The sequence below is a fragment of the Neomonachus schauinslandi genome, chromosome 12 (assembly GCF_002201575.2).
Source record: "Neomonachus schauinslandi chromosome 12, ASM220157v2, whole genome shotgun sequence".
Lineage (NCBI taxonomy): Eukaryota > Metazoa > Chordata > Mammalia > Carnivora > Phocidae > Neomonachus > Neomonachus schauinslandi.
Genome location: NC_058414.1, coordinates 88,415,952 through 88,435,334, shown reverse-complemented (window position 1 = coordinate 88,435,334; position 19,383 = coordinate 88,415,952). Strand labels below are relative to the sequence as shown.

At 41.8% G+C, this 19,383-nt stretch overlaps 1 protein-coding gene across 1 annotated transcript; it reads right to left on the bottom strand.

Moving 5' to 3' along the window:
• Window positions 1–3,696: 3,696 nt before the first annotated feature.
• Window positions 3,697–5,619, bottom strand: STMP1 (short transmembrane mitochondrial protein 1). The gene is made up of 2 exons (XM_021692859.2): window positions 5,515–5,619; window positions 3,697–4,569 (listed from the first exon to the last, which is right to left on the bottom strand). The coding sequence occupies exons 1-2, from the start codon at window positions 5,617–5,619 to the stop codon at window positions 4,495–4,497; spliced, it is 180 nt and encodes a 59-aa protein (XP_021548534.2). The 3' UTR covers window positions 3,697–4,494.
• Window positions 5,620–19,383: the final 13,764 nt, after the last annotated feature.

The following is a 19,383-nucleotide window of genomic DNA, read 5'->3' as shown; positions in this document are numbered from 1 at the left end:
TGCAACCACACTGCCCCTTTCATAAGGCTTTGCCACTTGGGCAATGATCCAAGCAGACCACGACTCAGGCTTTGCAATGCCCCACCCTGTTCACTTTCCATAAAATCCCACTGTTCTGTCATTTCCCAGTGCCTTGCAAAAAAAAATGTACTTGACTAAATTATGATGCACGGAGATTTAGAAAAGGTATAGACTAAACATGAAAATCTAAGTGTCACAAACTCCCCTATTAAGACCGGGCAAGATCTCAAAATATGTTCCCTTCACCACCCTGTTGCCTTCCACAAGGCCCTAACAGTCACTAGGGAAAAAAGAACTCATTCATGAGTAAGGAATGGAAATGCTATGTGCAGAGTCCAAGATGGGACTCCAGTAAAGTCTGTGGTGTTCCTTCCGGGAGAATACAAGAAGAAGTACTAAAAAGGCAAGAGACCTCAGCAGAAAAACAAACACCGGCAGAGTATCTAGGGAGTGAACTGCGTAGTGGAAATGAAAACATTATGCGTGTGTACATATGCTCTACGAACCTGTATGCACGGACAACTAGAAAAACCACACATTGTAACTTTCTCTGCAGTCCTACAAATGAAAACTGAATAAATGGGTTAGAAAAAATGAAACTGTTCCTTTAAATCAGGAGGTCACTGCTTAATTGCATAAAACACCAAATCAAAAGAAATGTCTAAAGGCATCAATTGGTAACTTCAAGTCCTAAAATATAGCCCCTTTTGATGATTTTAAATACAGTTGTTTGGGTTTTTCTCTCCCTTTGTTTGGGAGGATGATGGTTTAAGGATAAACTTTTCAAGTTCATTGTGTTTATGAAGTTCCCAACATCAATCCTAAAGTCCTATTCTGTACAGTTGGTAACCTTCCTTTTATGATCAGGTATGGCCAAAAATTTTCTTAAATCACACCAACAGGAGTTTTCTTTTTCTTTTTTTTTTAAAGATTTTATTTATTTAGGGCGCCTGGGTGGCTCAGTTGGTTAAGTGACTGCCTTCGGCTCAGGTCATGATCCTGGAGTCCCAGGATCGAGTCCCGCATCGGGCTCCCTGCTCGGCAGGGAGCCTGCTTCTCCCTCTGACCCTCCCCCCTCTCATGTGCTCTCTGTCTCTCTCATTCTCTCTGTCTCAAATAAATAAATAAAATCTTTAAAAAAAAAAAAAAAAGATTTTATTTATTTATTTGAGAGAGAGAATGAGATAGAGAGAGCATGAGAGGGGGGAGGGTCAGAGGGAGAAGCAGACTCCCCGCTGAACAGGGAGCCCGATGCGGGACTCGATCCCGGGACTCCAGGATCATGACCTGAGCCGAAGGCAGTCGCTTAACCAACTGAGCCACCCAGGCGCCCCCAACAGGAGTTTTCAAACAATTTTAAAAGGAGAAGAGTATGTCTTGTGATTCTTCCCATCCCTCTGATGGTTTATGAGGCAAAAGTCCCTACAAAACACCCAGAGAACGCAACTCTTAGTGCCACAATCACACTCACTGCAACCCTCACCCACATTACAAAGTTTCAGCCATACCCTAAAATCTGTGATGGTTCTCAGCTCCTCCTCTATCTCAGGGAGGATAATCTCACCTGAGAAAACTCTGAGCCCCGTTTCGCTGCTGCGAGAACCTTAAAACTAGAAGAGGGTACCTGAAGAGTGACCACTGAGGCAGCCTGTTCTCACTGTGTTGCAGTTCACATGAAGGTGAACGCAAGAACGGAGTTGCTGGATGGTTCCCACTGGTAGAAATGAGCCTATTAGCAAAGGGAAGAGTCAGTCATTCCTGAGGAAGCCCTGTATCCAAATGAGATTAGACATAATATAGAGATACTTAATCTCCTACTACCTAAATTACCTTTATCCCTAAAAAGCCACTCTGGAAACGACACACGAGCAATCATGCTACCATATCTGTGACAAGGAATCACACTCTGGAAGCCCCTTTCTAAACCTGTAGCATTTTGAATACCCTCAAAGGTGGTAAACCTTTATCCTTTAAGGCTGTGGTTCATTCTGCTAACAATTCAGTTATTCAAGATCAAATCTTGTGAACCAGGAGGTATGATCAAGGTAGATACTCTAGATTTTCATCAGCAACCAAGAGAGTGACCACAGAATGACAAATTTTGCATGGCTCATAAACTGGTTCCAAAAAAATGACTGCAGAAAAATAAAGTATTCTGACCAAAAGCAGCATGTTTGGACCAATATCTATTATTTATTGGGCAATTTGCAAAGCACTGTGCAACACATCACACACATAATCTCAACTGTTTCTCATGTGAGCCGTGTGAGGTAGATACTGCGTCCACATCTTAGAGAATACAACAGTGTCAAAAAATAAGCCCCTTGCCCATGATCTCACTTCTAGGGTAAAGCCAAAGCATAATATGCTGCTAATCTGTATCACACACCAGGACAAGCTGCCAGAGATAAAACTTATACCCATGAATGAGAGATCCCTGTTTCCAAAGAGAAGCAGAACCCCTTTGTTTTAGAATCACACAGTACCAATGTCATCACTGTCTGAAAAAAAGGTGTCTCTAAATTCCTCCTTTCAGTTTATGGATTCTGCTAAAATGTCTTCAGAAATGGCATTATCAGTGAGCTGCCTGACAAGTCCCTAAAACAAAACACACAATCAAATGGGACTTTATCTAGAGTTAGTGCAAATTCCACTGTTAGGGTTTAGTTTATAGCTATACCCTGCACAGATATGTACAGTAACTTTAGGTTCAAAGTTATCACTGTAACAGCAAAAGACAGGAAACCTAACATTCATCAGTAACAGATTAAATGCGTTATGGTATATCCATTCAATAGAATCTCATGTAGCCAAAAAAGGGAAAGAGGTTTCTTGTTCCTTACATACTGATATGGAATGATCTCCATTAAGGGGGAATAAAAGAGGGGGGAGGGGGGCGAAGGGTGAACTCAATACAGTTTATGATTTGTGTAAACCCCCCACACACACACACATGTATTTGTTTAGGCAGAGAATCCTTCTCAGAGTATACAGGAGACTGTTGATAGTGCCTGCCTCCAGGAAGAGGAACTAGGAGCTGAAGGACAGGAGTATGAGAGGCCCTTTGCTCTGAATCACTTTTGTATCCTCACCCAAGGTACAAGTCATATATATAAACATTTAACTTTTTAAAAATGGACTAATTATATATTTGACAAATTACAATGTGATCTTTCTCTTTCTCTCCTTCTTTCTTAAAGTAACAGAAGTTTACTGAATACACTGCAAGGGGGCAACGGGCAGGACAGCAAAGGAGAGACTGCCAAGAGGTGGTGATGAGGGGCCACAGTTATAGGGAGAAGTAAGGGGCTACGGAATTCTCCCTTTTTGGCAATCTCAGGGACCGTGACTGGTTTTAAGTAGCCCATTGGTCGGTTAGGGCCTATGGCTTAATGAGCCTGTATGCATCAGCTCGATGGTCACTGTGGGCCCTTTTGCCTTGCTCAGGTTTCTATTGCTCAAGCCTGTGGCCTAAAAGTGGCCTCTCTGTTCCACCTCGACAGATCAACAATGACAAATCTTTGGCAATTGGGTGGAGGTCTCATCATAGCTTCTTCCTGCTAAATGAGGGACTTAGAGATGTCCCTACCTATGGGTCAACATACAATGGTGATTTCTGATTGCAGGAAAAAAAAAAAATCCTCAAAGTTTCTCATGAGAATCGCTATAAAGGTATAATGTAAATACATTTTTAATGTCAAGAGGCAAAAAATTTCCTTTACAACTTGTCATTTATCCATCATGTAACGTCAAATGCACCTGTAATCCCCTAAGATAAGTAGGATTCTTTTGAGGGAAAGGAGCCAAATCAAAGACACGATTAAGGAAAAACATGCATACTAGACTATGAATTCTACGGAGGATAAGGGCCATTATTTTACATTTTTAAACTAACTCCCTAGTTCCTGACAGGATTCTCAGAATATAGTTTCTCAGTTAATGAGTAGTAAATTGATTTACTGATTAAATTAGCACTTATGGAGCTGTCTGACAACAGTATATAATAAGTGGATAATTCCGGAGTAACTGGCTTCTGGGCTTTAATTTTAATGACTTTAAAACAACATAATTTAGTACCAAATGTTTAAACACCCATTATAATCGCTAAGCTGTGTAATCAGCATTATTTATGTCTGATCGGCTATACAAAACTCATCAATTTTTCTTTAGAAAAGAGTAGAAATTCCAAGAATAAAGGAGAGACTACAAATTAAAGGTCACATTTACTAATCTAGCACCATAATTCCAGTCTTAGGCCGTCTCAAGTGGCTGGAAGGAGGAAGGGACGAGGTGAGGAAGTTGGAAAAGGGTGGTTCTTAACTTGTGGCCCCATCTGTGCTCTCACGCAATGCAGAATCTAACAGGAAAATTGCTGAGGCTGGAATTTAAAACAAAAGCTTTTGGTTCAGATGGTAAGGAGGCCCTCAAGAACAGCAGAATCCATACATCCAGAAGGCAGTGCTGGAGTCCGCCTCATGAACTAGGGGGTTTCTTCTTAGCATCCAAGTCCTTTTTAATTTCTTCTAGTTTTTTAGCCAGGTTTGGTATCTTTAAAGAGAAAAAAGATTATTGTAATTTTGCATCAACCTAATCAATAATCTTTTACTTCTCTTCCTCCAACAATAAAGGGTTGTTGTACAAGTCTTTATTTTTCTCTGAAAGTGACCTGCTAAATAGAATTTCTTAGCCTCCTAACTGCATAAGAAGGATCTCAGAAGTTGGAAAGTAACGTATGCTCCCTCCCTGAAAGCCAGATTCTGACTTCTCCTTTTATATACTCACTTAGCACCTCAATCCAGTGCCAAGTAGAAGCTGTACATATAAACAATAAAGGTGATATAAATTAATAAAGCTCCTCCCTAGAAAACCATATAAGTCAAGTGAAGGTTGATAAAGAATTTCTTTTGTCACATTAAAAGCTTCACCACAAACAAATCAAAAGTTAATATCATGTTTCCCTTCCTTCCCTCTTCCCACCCCTTCCTTCCTTTCCGTCTCTTTACAGTTTTGTCACCTGGTTTTCAACTTCCCATCTATAAAATGAGGCTAATATAACTCCTCACTTCACAAAACTCTGACCTTAACTGAGCTGCATTATAAAGATCCATCACTAAAATTCTCAGTCATTACTACCACGTAGCGGGTAGTACACTACCAAGTAGTCTTTAAATTCCCACTTATCACATAATTTTCCATAGAACTGTAAGAAGACTCCAACTTAGTAATTAATTACTCTGGGCTAACAAACATAGTTCAGGATCACAAGACCATCTTAAATTGATGGGATTTTGCCCTCTTGTGGTGATAATGGAGGACAGATGCTTCTGTGAGATGTATTTTTCAAACAATGGAAAATCTTTCTACAAAATTCAGGACATTTTCCTCAGGTCTATGGATTTCATTTATGCTGGAAGGCGTACCTGACTTTAACAAAGACAAATCACTACAAATTTGTGACATGGAATCGGGGTGGATATGGATATGGCCACTTACGTCATAGTTCTGAGCCAGATACATTCCAACCACGTTGCCAAAAGTAAATCCAAGCTGAAAGAATAGAACAGGAAGAGTTACACTGGATACCAAGTTCTGTGCCATCTGATACCAAACCAAACTATATAGACAATAGTCTAAGGAGCTCAGGACAGTTCAAGACCCCAGTTTCCAGTCTAGGGCTAGGCAGTATGAGATTCAGTTTTCTTCTATAAAATAAACATAGAAATACTCTCCCAAAAGGTTAAACAGCATACAAAAGTGAAAATAAATGGCAGCACTAAACAAATCTACCCTAGATTCTCCCTGTCCCCTCACAACCTCCATAAATACTTAACTGTCAGTTCCAGAAACCTAAGCCAAAGAGATGATTTTGTTGTTAAAAGTAATTTGTTTTTTGTCTTTCTTTCTTTTTTGGTTATAAGTATTGTTACTTCTTGCTACATCAAATTAAAAATATCCCATTAAAAAAAGTACTCAGCTAAACTGTATTATCTTGGACAATGAAGAGATTTTCACAATTCAATCTCTTCATACCTGAGTCCCAGGATAACGAAGTGATTTTTTCAGGGTCATTCACAACAAAGGAACACAGAACCTAAATTAGATTCATACTCAAAACCGAAAATGTATCATGACAGAAGAGCATGGGAAACTCTGACATACAACTGAGACAGCATATGGCTTAACACTCTGCCATGGGTGGAACCTAATGGGCAGAACACTTAAGACTGTGGGGGACAAAGATTCCCTAACCAGCTCTTACTCAGTGAGGAGAGACAGGCATGATTTTTAGAGAACTATAAATGCTTATGCCATTGGGTGACTATTTTCCTGAACAAAACCTGTTTCATGAAAATGTAAAGCACTCCATTCACCACAAAAGAACCGAAGCTCATTAAACTTTGAGTTTAATGATGATCCATAATTCCCTGAGGTTTTTTTCCTCCAATAATTAAGAATCTCCAACGGGACACCTAATTTCTAATTTCATAAATTCAAACTGGCATTTGTTTTTTTGTTTATCATTTTCTCTAATCGGCATTGCTCCTATTCAATACACAGCAGTTTAACAGAAAAAGTATGGCACTTAACACCGTCAGTTCTACATGGTGTGGTCGAACCTTCTCTTCAAGTCAGAGATACATATAGGGAAACAGAATACTGCCTTCCTGAGCTTTAAACACCAAAAGCACAATTTAAATTGGTTGTTAGTTAATTAAGGAGCATAAAAGCAGCTATCCATTCTCTAATCAGAGTCCATCTTCTAATCATTTGATTAATTAGGCACATTCTGTGAAATAATAGTTTTACCAAGTTGGCACCAAGAAGCAAAATGATTTTTTTCACTCCTGTGGGTTGAAACCAGGTAGACAAAAGTTTTCCAAATCCAGAAAGAGTATTATATTTACTTGGGGGGGGGGGGGGTCAAATGAGAATTTTAGCTCTAACTCCAGATAACAGGGTGAAAATTTTCAAGAAAAATAGAATTCTGGTTCTACTACTCACTATCAAGCTGTGTAGCTGTAGCTGATTGGAGTTTCCTGATCTATAAAACATTATACTAACAATGTTCCTTTCAGCTCCAACATTCTAGGATTCCTGGTTCTTACCACGTGTCTCTCAACATAAATATGGCATATCTAATGTTGGCTTCACTTTGGCAATTTCACCAGCACATGAAAAATTGGTAGTTGTTTTAAAACACAAAACAAAACAAAAACTATGGGCCTCTAGACAAGTGCTATCCAATTCCAGTTTCAGAACATCGCCATGTCTACCACTGGGATATTGTAAAATTAAATACATTACATTACATTAAATACATGTTACATATTAAGTGAAATGTTGAGGAAAATGCATGAAGCCAGAAAAACATTTATATGTTATTCATGGGATGCTCACTAGGCAAGTTTACACAGAGAGAACATTTTAATCTAATAAAAAATATAAAATATAAATCTGAGGAATGGTGACTCATTAGTCTGACAAGTTAGATTGGAGCCAGATTATATAGAAGGCCTTCAATGAGTCTGCAACCTCTCTGCAGGCCAAGATTGCTTAACTTCTTCCAGGCCAAGACCTGGACGCCTCATCAGGAGTCCATCCAGATGGCTGTATGCCACCTCCATGCGGCCCCCTCCACATCACTGATTCCCCCACAGTACTCCCTGCAGAGAAAGTAGTGCAGAAAAAAGAAAAATGACTGCTTCCCAAGCTCAACACTAAATAAATTACTATCACATCCCTTCTGCAATCATATATAGCTGCTTCTCACACGCACATGGGGGATAATAAATGGTAAAAACACCAGAAATGTGGGGACAGTGGAGTGACGTGAGCAAAGTGGTTAGAGAACAAATGGGTGGGAGAAAGAGGCTACAGCTAAGAGCCACAGGAGGCAAGTCTAGACCCACCCAGGGCAGCGTACATAAGAGACAGAATTTTCCAGCTCTACAATCACACCATACACTTAAGAATCGGTGAAGCTCCTCAATCTATTACAATTCTGAAACCCAAAACTCTAATCAAACTGTTTCACTCTAACTCAACTGGCAGCAAAATCACACCTGACCTGAACTGATATGATACTATTTATAGTCTATCACATTTCAGTGTGAATACTCACTTTTTGCTACAGAAAAAGCAATCTCTAAACATAGGATCCTGCCCCACATCCCACTGGAGAATATGTGTAACAGTAAATATTTTAATATAGGTCATTAAAGAGTGCTATCCCAGAGTGCTACTGGGTTAAATAACAAGGTATATACAGCTTAAACCTTTCTAGAATCTTTTTTAAAAAAAGTCAAATACATCTGGCCCCCAAAGGTTTTGATTAAAAGATTCAAGACCCTTATATACTAAAAATAAATTCATATTCAGCCCTGTGAAGGGATTCTAAAACGGTCCCTACACATTTTAAGAGTTCATACAGGATGTGTAGGAAGAAAAACTACATTTAAATAAAATAGTTATATAACTGAAGGCAGCAGCCAGTACAGGACCCTGAATGTAACAGATGCAGGAAAAACCAGAAATGGGTCATGCATTAAGTGGCCACATGAATGACACAGAAGTGATTCTTCTAAGAAACCATATGTGAAAGAGATCATTGCACCTCAACTTATTAAAGCCTCTAATTATGCTGAGAAAGTGTTAAAATATAAACGGGGAAGGGAACTGAATGTGGAGAATCAAGGCATAAGGTATGAATGAGGAGGTGATGACTTTACTAAAAGAAATAGGACTGACCAGAAGAGGATTTGAATTTAGAAATGGAGAGAAATAAGTATGGAGCCCTGGGTAGGGCTGGCTCAGGGACCTCAAAAAGCAGGCAAAGTTTAGTTCCCATGTAACCTCGGTAGGGAGCCAATGGCTACTCTTTACCAGCAACAATACGATAAAAGCACTGCTTTGGAAGTATTCACCTAGCAGCTCTACTCAAAAAAGGCTGAACAATGAATAAGTACAGATCAGAGAAGGCCCAGATTAGTGTGGCAACAGAAGGGACAGCAAGCAAACATGACTGAATTGTTTTTCTTCTTAAAAGTCAATGATGATGATCGCAAAACAGGCTCTTAACTATAGAGAACTGATGGTTACCAGAGAGGAGGTAGGTGGGGGAATGGGTGAGCACTGAGTAATACACAGAATTGCTGAATCACTATACTGTACACCTGAAACTAATATAACACTGTAGGTTAACTATACTGGAATTAAAATTAAAATTAAAAAATAACAAAATAAAAATCAATGATGACCAATGAAATAGAATGGAGAGTCCAGGAATCAACCTTTACATTTATGGTCAAGTGATTTTTTAACGATTTATTTATTTTAGAGAGAGAGAGCAGGGGAAGAAGGGGGAAGGGCAAAAGGAGAGAGAACCCAAGCAGACTCTCCACCAAGCTCAGAGCTGGACATGGGGCTCGATTGCATCACCTGGAGATCATGACCTGAGCCTAAACCAAGAGTGGATCAATAGACCGACTGAGCCACCCAGGTGCCCCTGGTCAAGTGATTTTTAACAAGAGTGCTAATACATTCAATGGAAAGAACAGTCTTTTCAAGAAATGATGCTAGGACAACTGGATATCTACATGCCAAAGAGAATACGGACCCTTATCTCACATCATAAACAAAAACTAACTCAAAATGGATCAAGACCTAAATGTAAAAGCTAGAACTATAAAACTCTTGTAAGAACACAAAGTAGTAAATCTTATGACTTTGTATTAGGCAACAGTTTCTTAAACAGGACATCAATAGCACAAAAAGTACAGTTTCTTAAACAGGACATCAAAATTAAAAATGTTTGTCTTTCGGGCGCCTGGGTGGCTCAGTTGGTTAAGTGACTGCCTTCGGCTCAGGTCATGATTCTGGAGTCCCGGGATCGAGTCCCACATCAGGCTCCCTGCTCAGCGGGGAGTCTGCTTCTCCCTCTGACCCTCCTCCCTCTCATGCTGTCTCTCATTGTCTCTCTCCCAAATAAATAAAATCTTAAAAAAAAAAAAAAAGTTTGTCTTTCAAAGAATACCATCAAGGGGCGCCTGGGTGACTCAGTTGTTAGGCGTCTGCCTTCGGCTCAGGTCGTGATCCCAGGGTCCTGGGATCATGACCTGAGCCAAAAGCAGATGCTTAACCGACTGAGCCACCCAGGTGCCCCAAGATTTTATTTCTTTATTTAAGAGAGAGAGAGCCAGAGAGATCAGAGAGGGGGAGGGAGAGGGAGAAGCAGACTCGCCACTGAGCAGAGAGCCCGATGCGGGGCTCGATCCCAGGACCCTGAGATCATGACCCAAGCCAAAGGCAGACACTCAACCCACTGAGCCACCCAGGTGCTCCTGAGCAAAGGATCTGATAGACATTTCTCCAAATAAGATATACATGGCCCACAGCACATGAAAAGATGCTCAATATCACTAATCATTAAGGAAATGCAAATCAAAACCAGAATGAGGTGCCACATCACACCCACTTGGGATGACTTTAATCAAAAAGATAAACAAGTGTTGAAAAGGAAGTGGAGAAAGTGGAACCTTCATCCATTTCTGATGGGAATGTAAAATCGTACAGCCACTCTGGAAAATGGTCTGGCAATTCCTCAAAATTGAGCGCAGAGTTACCATATGATGCAGCAATTTTACTTTAGGGTATATACTCAAGCGAACTGAAACATACATCCACACAAAAACTTGTACACAAATGTTCACAGCAAGATTATCCATAATAGCCAAAAGGTGCAAACAATCCAAATGCCTATAAACTGGTGAATGGATTAACATAATGTAGTATATCCATACAATGTAATGTTATTCAGCCATTAAAGTACTAATTCATGCTATAACATGGATGAACCTTGATAACACCGTTCTGAGTGAAAAGCAGTCGGAAGAGACAACGTATTATACGACTCCACTTAAAGGAAATGTCCAGCATAGGTAAATGATAAAGACACAAAATTAGTGGTTGTCCAGGTCTGGGGAAGAGGGGAATGAGAAATGAATGCTAATGGATATGGGGTGTCTTTTGGGAACAATGAAATATTGGATATAAAATTATAGTGGTAATGGTTGCCCAACTCTGTGAACATATATAAAAAAACCACAGAATCCTACACTGTAAATGGATGAGTTGTAGGATGTAAATTATATCTTAAAAATATTTTAGGGCGCCTGGGTGGCTCAGTCAGTTAAGCGTCTGCCTTCGGCTCGGGTCGTGATTCCAGAGTCATAGGATCGAGTCCCACATCCGGCTCCCTGCTCCTCAGGGAGCCTGCTTCTCCCTCTGCCTCTGCCTCTCTGTCTCTCTCTCATGAATAAATAAATAAAATTTTTATTTTTTTATTTTATTTTTTTAATTTTTTAATTTTTTTTTTTTTTATTTATTTGAGAGAGAATGAGAGAGAGCACATGAGAGGGGGGAGGGTCAGAGGGAGAAGCAGACTCCCTGCTGAGCAGGGAGCCCGATGCGGGACTCGATCCAGGGACTCCAGGATCATGACCTGAGCCGAAGGCAGTCGCTTAACCAACTGAGCCACCCAGGCGCCCAATAAAATCATTTTTAAACATCATTAAGATTTGGTAAAATATCAGCTATATGTGATAAAACTGGAAATCAAAGACAACTTCAAGGTTTCTAGATTGGACAAATATTTGAAAAGAATGGAAATGTTAGAGTGAAAAAAAATGAGGACCACGGAGATAAACCGTTGGCTCTGTGTATGAACACCACAGAAAATCAACTCTTTTTTATGTAAGGACACACGAGCTGTTTAATCACAACCACTAAGTCTTAAAAATAAGAAAGCCAACTCCATAGCAATCTCTTATCATTTGCTGCTCAACCTCTTCCCCAATCAAAAAGTTACATCTGTCAATTAGCAAATAAAGCTACAATTTTTACCCGGGGATGGCTCCTGGCAATAACCCCAACTGAATACCTAACAATTCTGAAATAGGACTCATCAAATTACATTTTCAAAGAGTACACAACCAAACCCAAGTTATGACACAGAATCTGAACCACGTCCTATTTACTGACAAGGGCTTAAGAAATCTAAAAATAATCTCACTAAAAATAAATAATAATCTCATTTTATTTAGCAAATATAGCTACAGCTAGCATTCAAAAGGATACCTAAAAATGTTTTATGGTCTCAGGTGAGAAAAGCTACACAATGACAAGAAAACCAGAAGTATACATTATCTAACATTAATAAAAAGACAAATTGATAATTTTATTTCTCCACATAAGTCTAGAGACCTACAGAAGCTCTCTCAAGACTGCTCATCCCAAGGAGGCAAGAAAAAAATTCACCTTTAGTCTTTAAACATTTAAGACTTGTTGTGGAGAAATTATCAACTGTGTTTAGCATCTGCTTCAAGTAATAATAAAACTCATATTCTATACATTAAACCAAAAATCTGCTGAGGATATAACCTATATCTCTTCTACTACCACCACAGAGATGTGCATTTTAAAAATGTAAGCTAGGTTTTATATGCAGTAATTTTCCTTAGATAATGGAGGGGGGGGGCTGTTAATTCTTCAATTGAGCCAGTAAATTAAATAGGGACATTCATGAAAAAGATAGCTGTAACACTTTGGAAAGAGGTCCATCAGGTAGAACCGGTCTGCCTGTTCTCAAAGGAGCTGATTCAAATATTCAAGTATCTTATGAATATGAGAGTAGTAATCAGGCAAAGGAGGAATATCTAATTAAATAAATAAATCACATAGTATTGACTAAGTGCCATGTGCTTAGGAAATCTAAGCATAAGCTATGTTGCTTCTTCCCCTGGGATTTATGATCTATTCTAGAAAGACAAGACTAACATAAGTGAAGGTGCAGTGAACAGTGCATCACCAAATGATGGTCTGAATGGGCCACATAGTTCAAGGGCGTCATGTTAGAAATCTAACGTAATCTCTATAAACATATTACAGGAGAAAAATCACTTGATCATCAGATGGGGAAACAGCATGATAAAATTCAACAGTCAATCACAAAAACTCTTAAACTAGAAATAGAAGAGAATTTCCTTAATGTTAGGAAATATCAGAAACACAAAAAATCGTATTAAAACCTGAGAATCATTTCCACTAAAAGCAGAAGAAAAAACTAGGATATCTGCTCTGCCATTGGAAGTCCTAACTCGAGACAAGACAGAGAGAGACAAAAATTGGAAAAGAGCACGAAACTGTCATTTTTGCCTTCACTGGAGATATGACTGCCTTCACAGTATTGCATTTATTGATTTACTTCCTTTTTAAAATTTTTTTTAAAGTTTATTTATTTAATCTCTATACCTCATGTGGAACTCAAACTCATGACCCCAAGATCAAGAGCCACACACTCCTCTGACTGAGCCAGCCAGGTGCCCCAATTTTTTTTTTTAATTAAAAAAAATTTTTTTAAGTAAACTCTATACCCAATGTGGGGCTCAAACTCACAACCCAGAGATCAAGAGTCACATGTTCTACCCACTGAGCCAGCCAGGCACCCTGTCAGTGATTCACTTCCAAGAGAATCTGCAAATTATGGGAGCTAAAAGATAGCTAAGGCTGCTAGATACAAAAATCAATACACCAAACTTAGCATTTCTATACATCAGCAATGAATCTGAAAATGTAATTTTTAAAAAGGATGCCACTCACAACAACTAAAAAGCACCTGGAAATATAAATATAAAAAACAAAGTGAAAGACTATTACTGAGAAGATAGTAAAACATTGATGAAAGACATTTAAGATGTAAATTAACAGGGAGAAAGATAACAGTGATCCATGAGCTTTCTTTATGAAAAGAAAAGTTTATGGAAAAAGATGGGAGTTGAGAATAGATGGGGAGGCAAAAAAAAAAAAAAAAAGAGGACAAAGGGAAAACCAGATGGGAAGGTCTGAAGGCAGGAAGGTCCATAGGTGGTCCAGGTCCATAGGTGGTCCAGATCGGTAAGATAGCCTAGTCAATCTAAAACAGAGGAGGTATGTTGAAAGACAGTAGTAAGGGAAAATGGAGTCAGATGAGCAAATCTTGAAAATCCGATGTGCAAGTGGTTACTATCTGATGTGCAGGGACATAAAGACCATTGACAGTTTCTGATTATGTGAATAAGACAATTAATACTGGATGGTTACTCTGGCAGCTGCAAGAGTGGACAGAACACCAAGGGCGTCAAGGGAAACCTAGAACTAGAGAAGACAGCCTTACTTTTCTATGACTGATCAGACTGGAGCAGGAGTGCCATGTTTCAAAAAAAAAGAAAGACTGAAAAACTAGAATATTCAGGGAATAGGCTAACCAGCATGAACCTGAAACCATAAAGAATGGACGGAATGGACGGAAGAATCAGAGATGTTTCGTCTAAAGAAAAGACTAGAGGGGGTCAGGGAGATAGAGAGAGGTACCAAGATAATGCTCTTCAAATATGTAAAGGATTGTCACGTGGATTAGAACTGCTCTTTAGGGGTGGCCTGGGTGGCTCAGTTGTTAAGCATGTCTTTGGCTCAGGTCATGATCCCAGGGTCCTGGGATCGAGCCCCCGCATCGGGCTCCCTGCTCAGCGGGAAGCCTGCTTCTCCCTCTCCCACTCCTCCTACTTGTGTTCCCTCTCTCACTGTGTGTCTCTCTGTCAAATAAATAAATAAAATCTTAAAAAAAAAAAAAAAGAACTGCTCTTTAACACCAAGAACTAGTTAGGGAGACACTGACCAAAAATGATATAGATCATCTGAGAAAGTAGAGAGCCTATTTTAATGGGAGGTGATGAAACATAAACCGGAGACCCCCTTAGTAGTGGAAACTGACGTGTCAGCATGTTAGCTGAACTCCAGAACCTAAAACAACTCTTCCAATTCAAAACCCACATTCCTATACCAGCTAAGCTGGTGTAGCTAGTACAACGGTGGAGTAAAAGACCCCTACTCTACAAACCTGGCAGTAGGAACATAAAGATGGAACTTTCATAAGTTGAGTAACGAAGACCCCATGGCTTAACACAAGAGCTAACATTCAGAGTGCTGTGTGCAAGGTAGCGTTCTCTTTTTCATGAATTAATTTCAAAGCCTTATAAGCAGCCTTTTAAGCAGGTACTATTATTGCCCAGTTTATGTTGGGGAAACTGAGGCACAGAGCAGATAAGTAACTTGCCCAAGAGCACGCAGGGAAATATATGTGCTAGGCATAGCAGCTAAATGATATGGAGAATGAAGGAGAGAAATAAATCAAGGATTATGTCAGTATTTCAAATTTGAGACAGCCAGGACTGGAGAACAGAGAAAGAAGTTAGGTGTGAGGCGTGCGTTGCAGCGTGGGGAACAGAAGAGGTAATGGGTCCAGACGTGTTGGATCTGAGATAGAGGGGATGACGAGATGTTCAGTGGACAAGAGAGGACAGCCAACTGGAACTCAGAAAAAGGGATGCAGGGTAGTCTTGGAAGCAGCAGCAGAGGAGAAAGGTGACAGCATGGCAAGGAACACAGTCCCTGAGGGTGGGTTTGAAGAAAAGAGCTGAATGTCAAGGACTATGCCCTGAGAAAAACCTAGTAACCAAAAGAAGGGAAAAGCAGCCAGCACTAACAGGCGCGATTAGATAGGGCCCCTTCCCAGCTGCCGCACCAAGATACTGATCCCCTCAGCCCTTGGAGGGGCCAGCACCCAAGCCAGTCACCTTCACGGGTTCTTCTGTAAAGATAAATCCATGTGTGTTATGTTAAAGAATGTCAGAAAATACAGACACAAACGATCCAAAAGCCAAGGGAGGAGGGATTAAGGAGGTCGTGCTTAAGGGTACCAAGAGCAATAGCTGGTGCCAGTAACGGTCTGACAGGCAGTGTGCACAGAGCTCCCATCCTGTCAGGCTTCCCCTCAAAAGCTTCCAGAGTTTCCTTAAAACAACTGTAGCGAAACCTTAAGGAAGCCTCTGCAGTAAAAGCAAAGGGCAGCAGGACCACAGGAACAAGTTTCTGAGACCGGGATGATGGGCAAATATTTTAATCCACAGAGATCTGAACAATGAAAGCAATAGATAAGCAACCTTAAATCTTAAAAAAAAAAAAAAAAAAGCAACCTTAGATCTTAAAAAAAAGAAAAAATCAATGTCCTCTCAGTCTGTCCATGAGCTACCGCTGTATTAGGCTCAATGCTATCATCTTACACTTTGGGGCTGATGTTTTTTTGTTTTTGTTTTATTTATTTATTTGACACAGCGAGAGAGGGAACACAAGCAGGGGGAGTAGGAGAGGGAGAAGCAGGCTTCCCACTGCGCAGGGAGCCCGATGCGGGGCTCGATCCCAGGACCCTGGGATCATGACCTGAACTGAAGGCAGACGCTTAACGACTGAGCCACCCAGGCGCCCCCAGGCTGATACTGTTTTTAACCTGAGTGTTTCCTACAACTAAAAGGCAGTCATTATTTCTATTGACTCCTAGTTAGGACACTGGAGAAAACTTCCAGAGGCAAAGGAACAGCCCTGTCTTTGTTGGGCAATTTATGTCAAGGATACCTCTTTCCTCCTAAGGATTTAAAAAATCAATTACCACCTCAAAAAAGACAAAGGGGGCACTTTAAAAAATTCTCTTTGATAAAGTAGGTAACATTCCGGAGGGCATCTCCTCCCCAGAGCACTCCATTTGGCCACCTGGAAGATAACTGGAACGGTCACCTGCCTCTTAATCAGAATGAAGTTCGGAAGGCACAAACACTTGGAAGAAAGAAAGACTCGGACTTGGAAATGTCTGGCGAGGCCTCCGGGAACCTTCACCAGGCAACCTCTGAAATACACTCGGCTGTGCCAGAAAGCCAGTTTTTAACCGAAATAAAGAGCCATGGGATAGAATTTATTTACTCACAGTAACACTCATTTCCCCCCAGAATGAGCCCTCTGGAGGAGTTCCGTGCACACCGGGGTCTGACTCATGCCAGCAACCAGCCATCCTCAAAGTCTGGAAGCTATAAAAGGCCTGACGAGGGCTCCCCGAAGCCTCCAACTCTGCCCTTGTGCGTCCGCGCCTCGCGAGGCGGCTCACTTAAGAGTTCGCTGCTGGCCCTCCCGGCCCTGCCACGTTCCCAGAAAACCTACCAGCAGGGCCGGGTGGGGTGTGGGGGCAGAAGAGGGGAGCCTACAAGCCATTAGGGGCCCCAACAGCCTTAACACGAGGATCACCCAGTGCCCGCCAGGACGGCACAGAAGTGGCTGTGAAAATGCCCGCTGACACCTCCAGGTCTGACGGACTCGGACGACTGCACCAGTAATGGCCACGGGGCTTGGGCCCGGCAGACACCAAACCCCGCAGCCCACCCCGACAGGCGACCAGCGGGCGCCACGGGGATCCGCACACACGCCCAGACCCCCCGAAACCCGGCCCTAGGCCGGCTGGACAGGCCTCGGGCCCACCCCTGGCCCCTCCTGGGCAGCTCCCCTCACCAGGAACTGGAGCATGGCGTCGGCGAGGAGGGCGAGGAGGGCGCGAAGGGCGGCGGCAGCTCGGTGGGCCGGTCCGAGCCTGCCTCTCCCCGAGCGAGGGGCGGAACCCTCCGTGGGCTTCCGGGTCACGCCCGGCCCCGCCCGCGCCTCCCTCCTCTCCTCGCCTCGCCTCGCCTCGCCCCGAGCCGCTCGCGGCGCTCCGCCGCCCACTGGCGGAGCGCCCCGGAATTACCGCCTGGACTGGGGAGAAGGCCCGCGCCCAGGGCAGCCTCAAGTCCCGGGCAGGTCTGGCTGGACAGATTTGATCATTCAGAATCCAGGACGCCAGTCTCCAAATCCCGCTTCTGTAAACCTGGGTCGGGCCGGGGATCTAGATTACTACCAGCGCCCCAGCGATTCTGATGCAGAGCCAGACTTAGGACTCCCTCACCTAGAAGGTCTGCAGGAGGCAGCGGATCCCGTACCTAGGTGCAAAGCAGAATCATCCGTGGCGCTTTTGCAACATAATCTACCCAGATCCCACGCAGAATCTGTGGGAGGTGAGGAGAGCTGTACGTTTCAAAAGTGCCACAGGTGTGCTATGTAACCTGCAATGAGCACTTTTGATAGAGGCTAGGTACTTAAGTGGTTAAGCTAGAGGCCTTTGGAGTCTGGCACAGCCGCGTCCAATTCATGACTGCCTTCACTTCCTGGCTACTTAACCTCTCTCAAGTTCGCTTTCCTTCTCTGTAAATGGGGCTAATTCCAGCTCCCCGTTGAACTGTTATGTGAATCAAATGAGACAACGTGAGGGATCAATAAATGCTTGTCATGTGTCTGGGGTGGACAGTGAGCTCTAGAAGACCTCTCCTCATCCTGTCTCCACACAGAGCTACCCAATCATACTATGGGCCACCTCCTGCTCCTGGTCTTCAAAACCTTGAACAACCTCCATTAACACACGCTTCCAAAGCAAGACCACTTTGCTCTCTGCCTTCTGAATTCACCCATTATCTGTTATATTAAGTAGAACTCTAGTTCCAAACCATAAAAACCAAATCATAATAGCTTAAACCGTATGGGAGTGTGTTATGAAGATAAGGTGGACAACGATGGGGAATGGGAAAGGTGTCCAGAATTAAGCAGCATTTTCTCTCCATTTCTGCTTTTCTCCATACATCTGCTTCATTGTCCTCTCATTTTGACTTTTGTTTTTTTCTGCCTTCCAGAATATGACCATTGTTACTGGAGTTTACTCATTAAATGATCCAACGATAGAAAAACTGGATCACTCTTTCCCTACCATTTTCAAATACCTGGGAAAGGAATGCTGTTGGTCAAGTTAGTGTTGGGTGCTCTCTCATCCATTATAACCAAAGGAGTGGGATCTCTTTGAACTAAAGTGACTGCCAAGAGAGAGATGCTGGTAGATGGCTATAACACACTTCAATTTCCAACATATCTAGATTAAAACAAGACTCAGGCAAATCTTGACCAGTGCTCCTTAAATTCTAATGTGTATTCAAATCACCTGGAAATCTTGTTAAACTGCAGATTCTGATTCAGTACATCTGAGTTGGGCCAGACATGCATTTCTACCTAGCTCCCAAGTGATGCTGCTACCAGTGGCCTCTGAAACATTTTGAGCTGCAAGACACCATACTGTGAGCTCCACGAAGATGAGGATTTCATTCCATTCATGACTCCATCCTCAGTGCCCATCAAGTGCTTGGCACAGGCTCTGAACATAGGATTTATTGAAGATCCTTGCATAAAACCTTATCCCCTTCTCACAGATAAATCCTGAAAGGAAGCCTCTTCCTCTAAGGTCTTTTCAAAGGTTCTTTCTCTTATACCCCCAAATAACCACAAGGAGAGGGGGAAAAAGGGCAGAATTCTTTTTACTACTTTGAGATTATTACTTAAATGTCCTCTGATGAAAACACTTCAAGATTCATG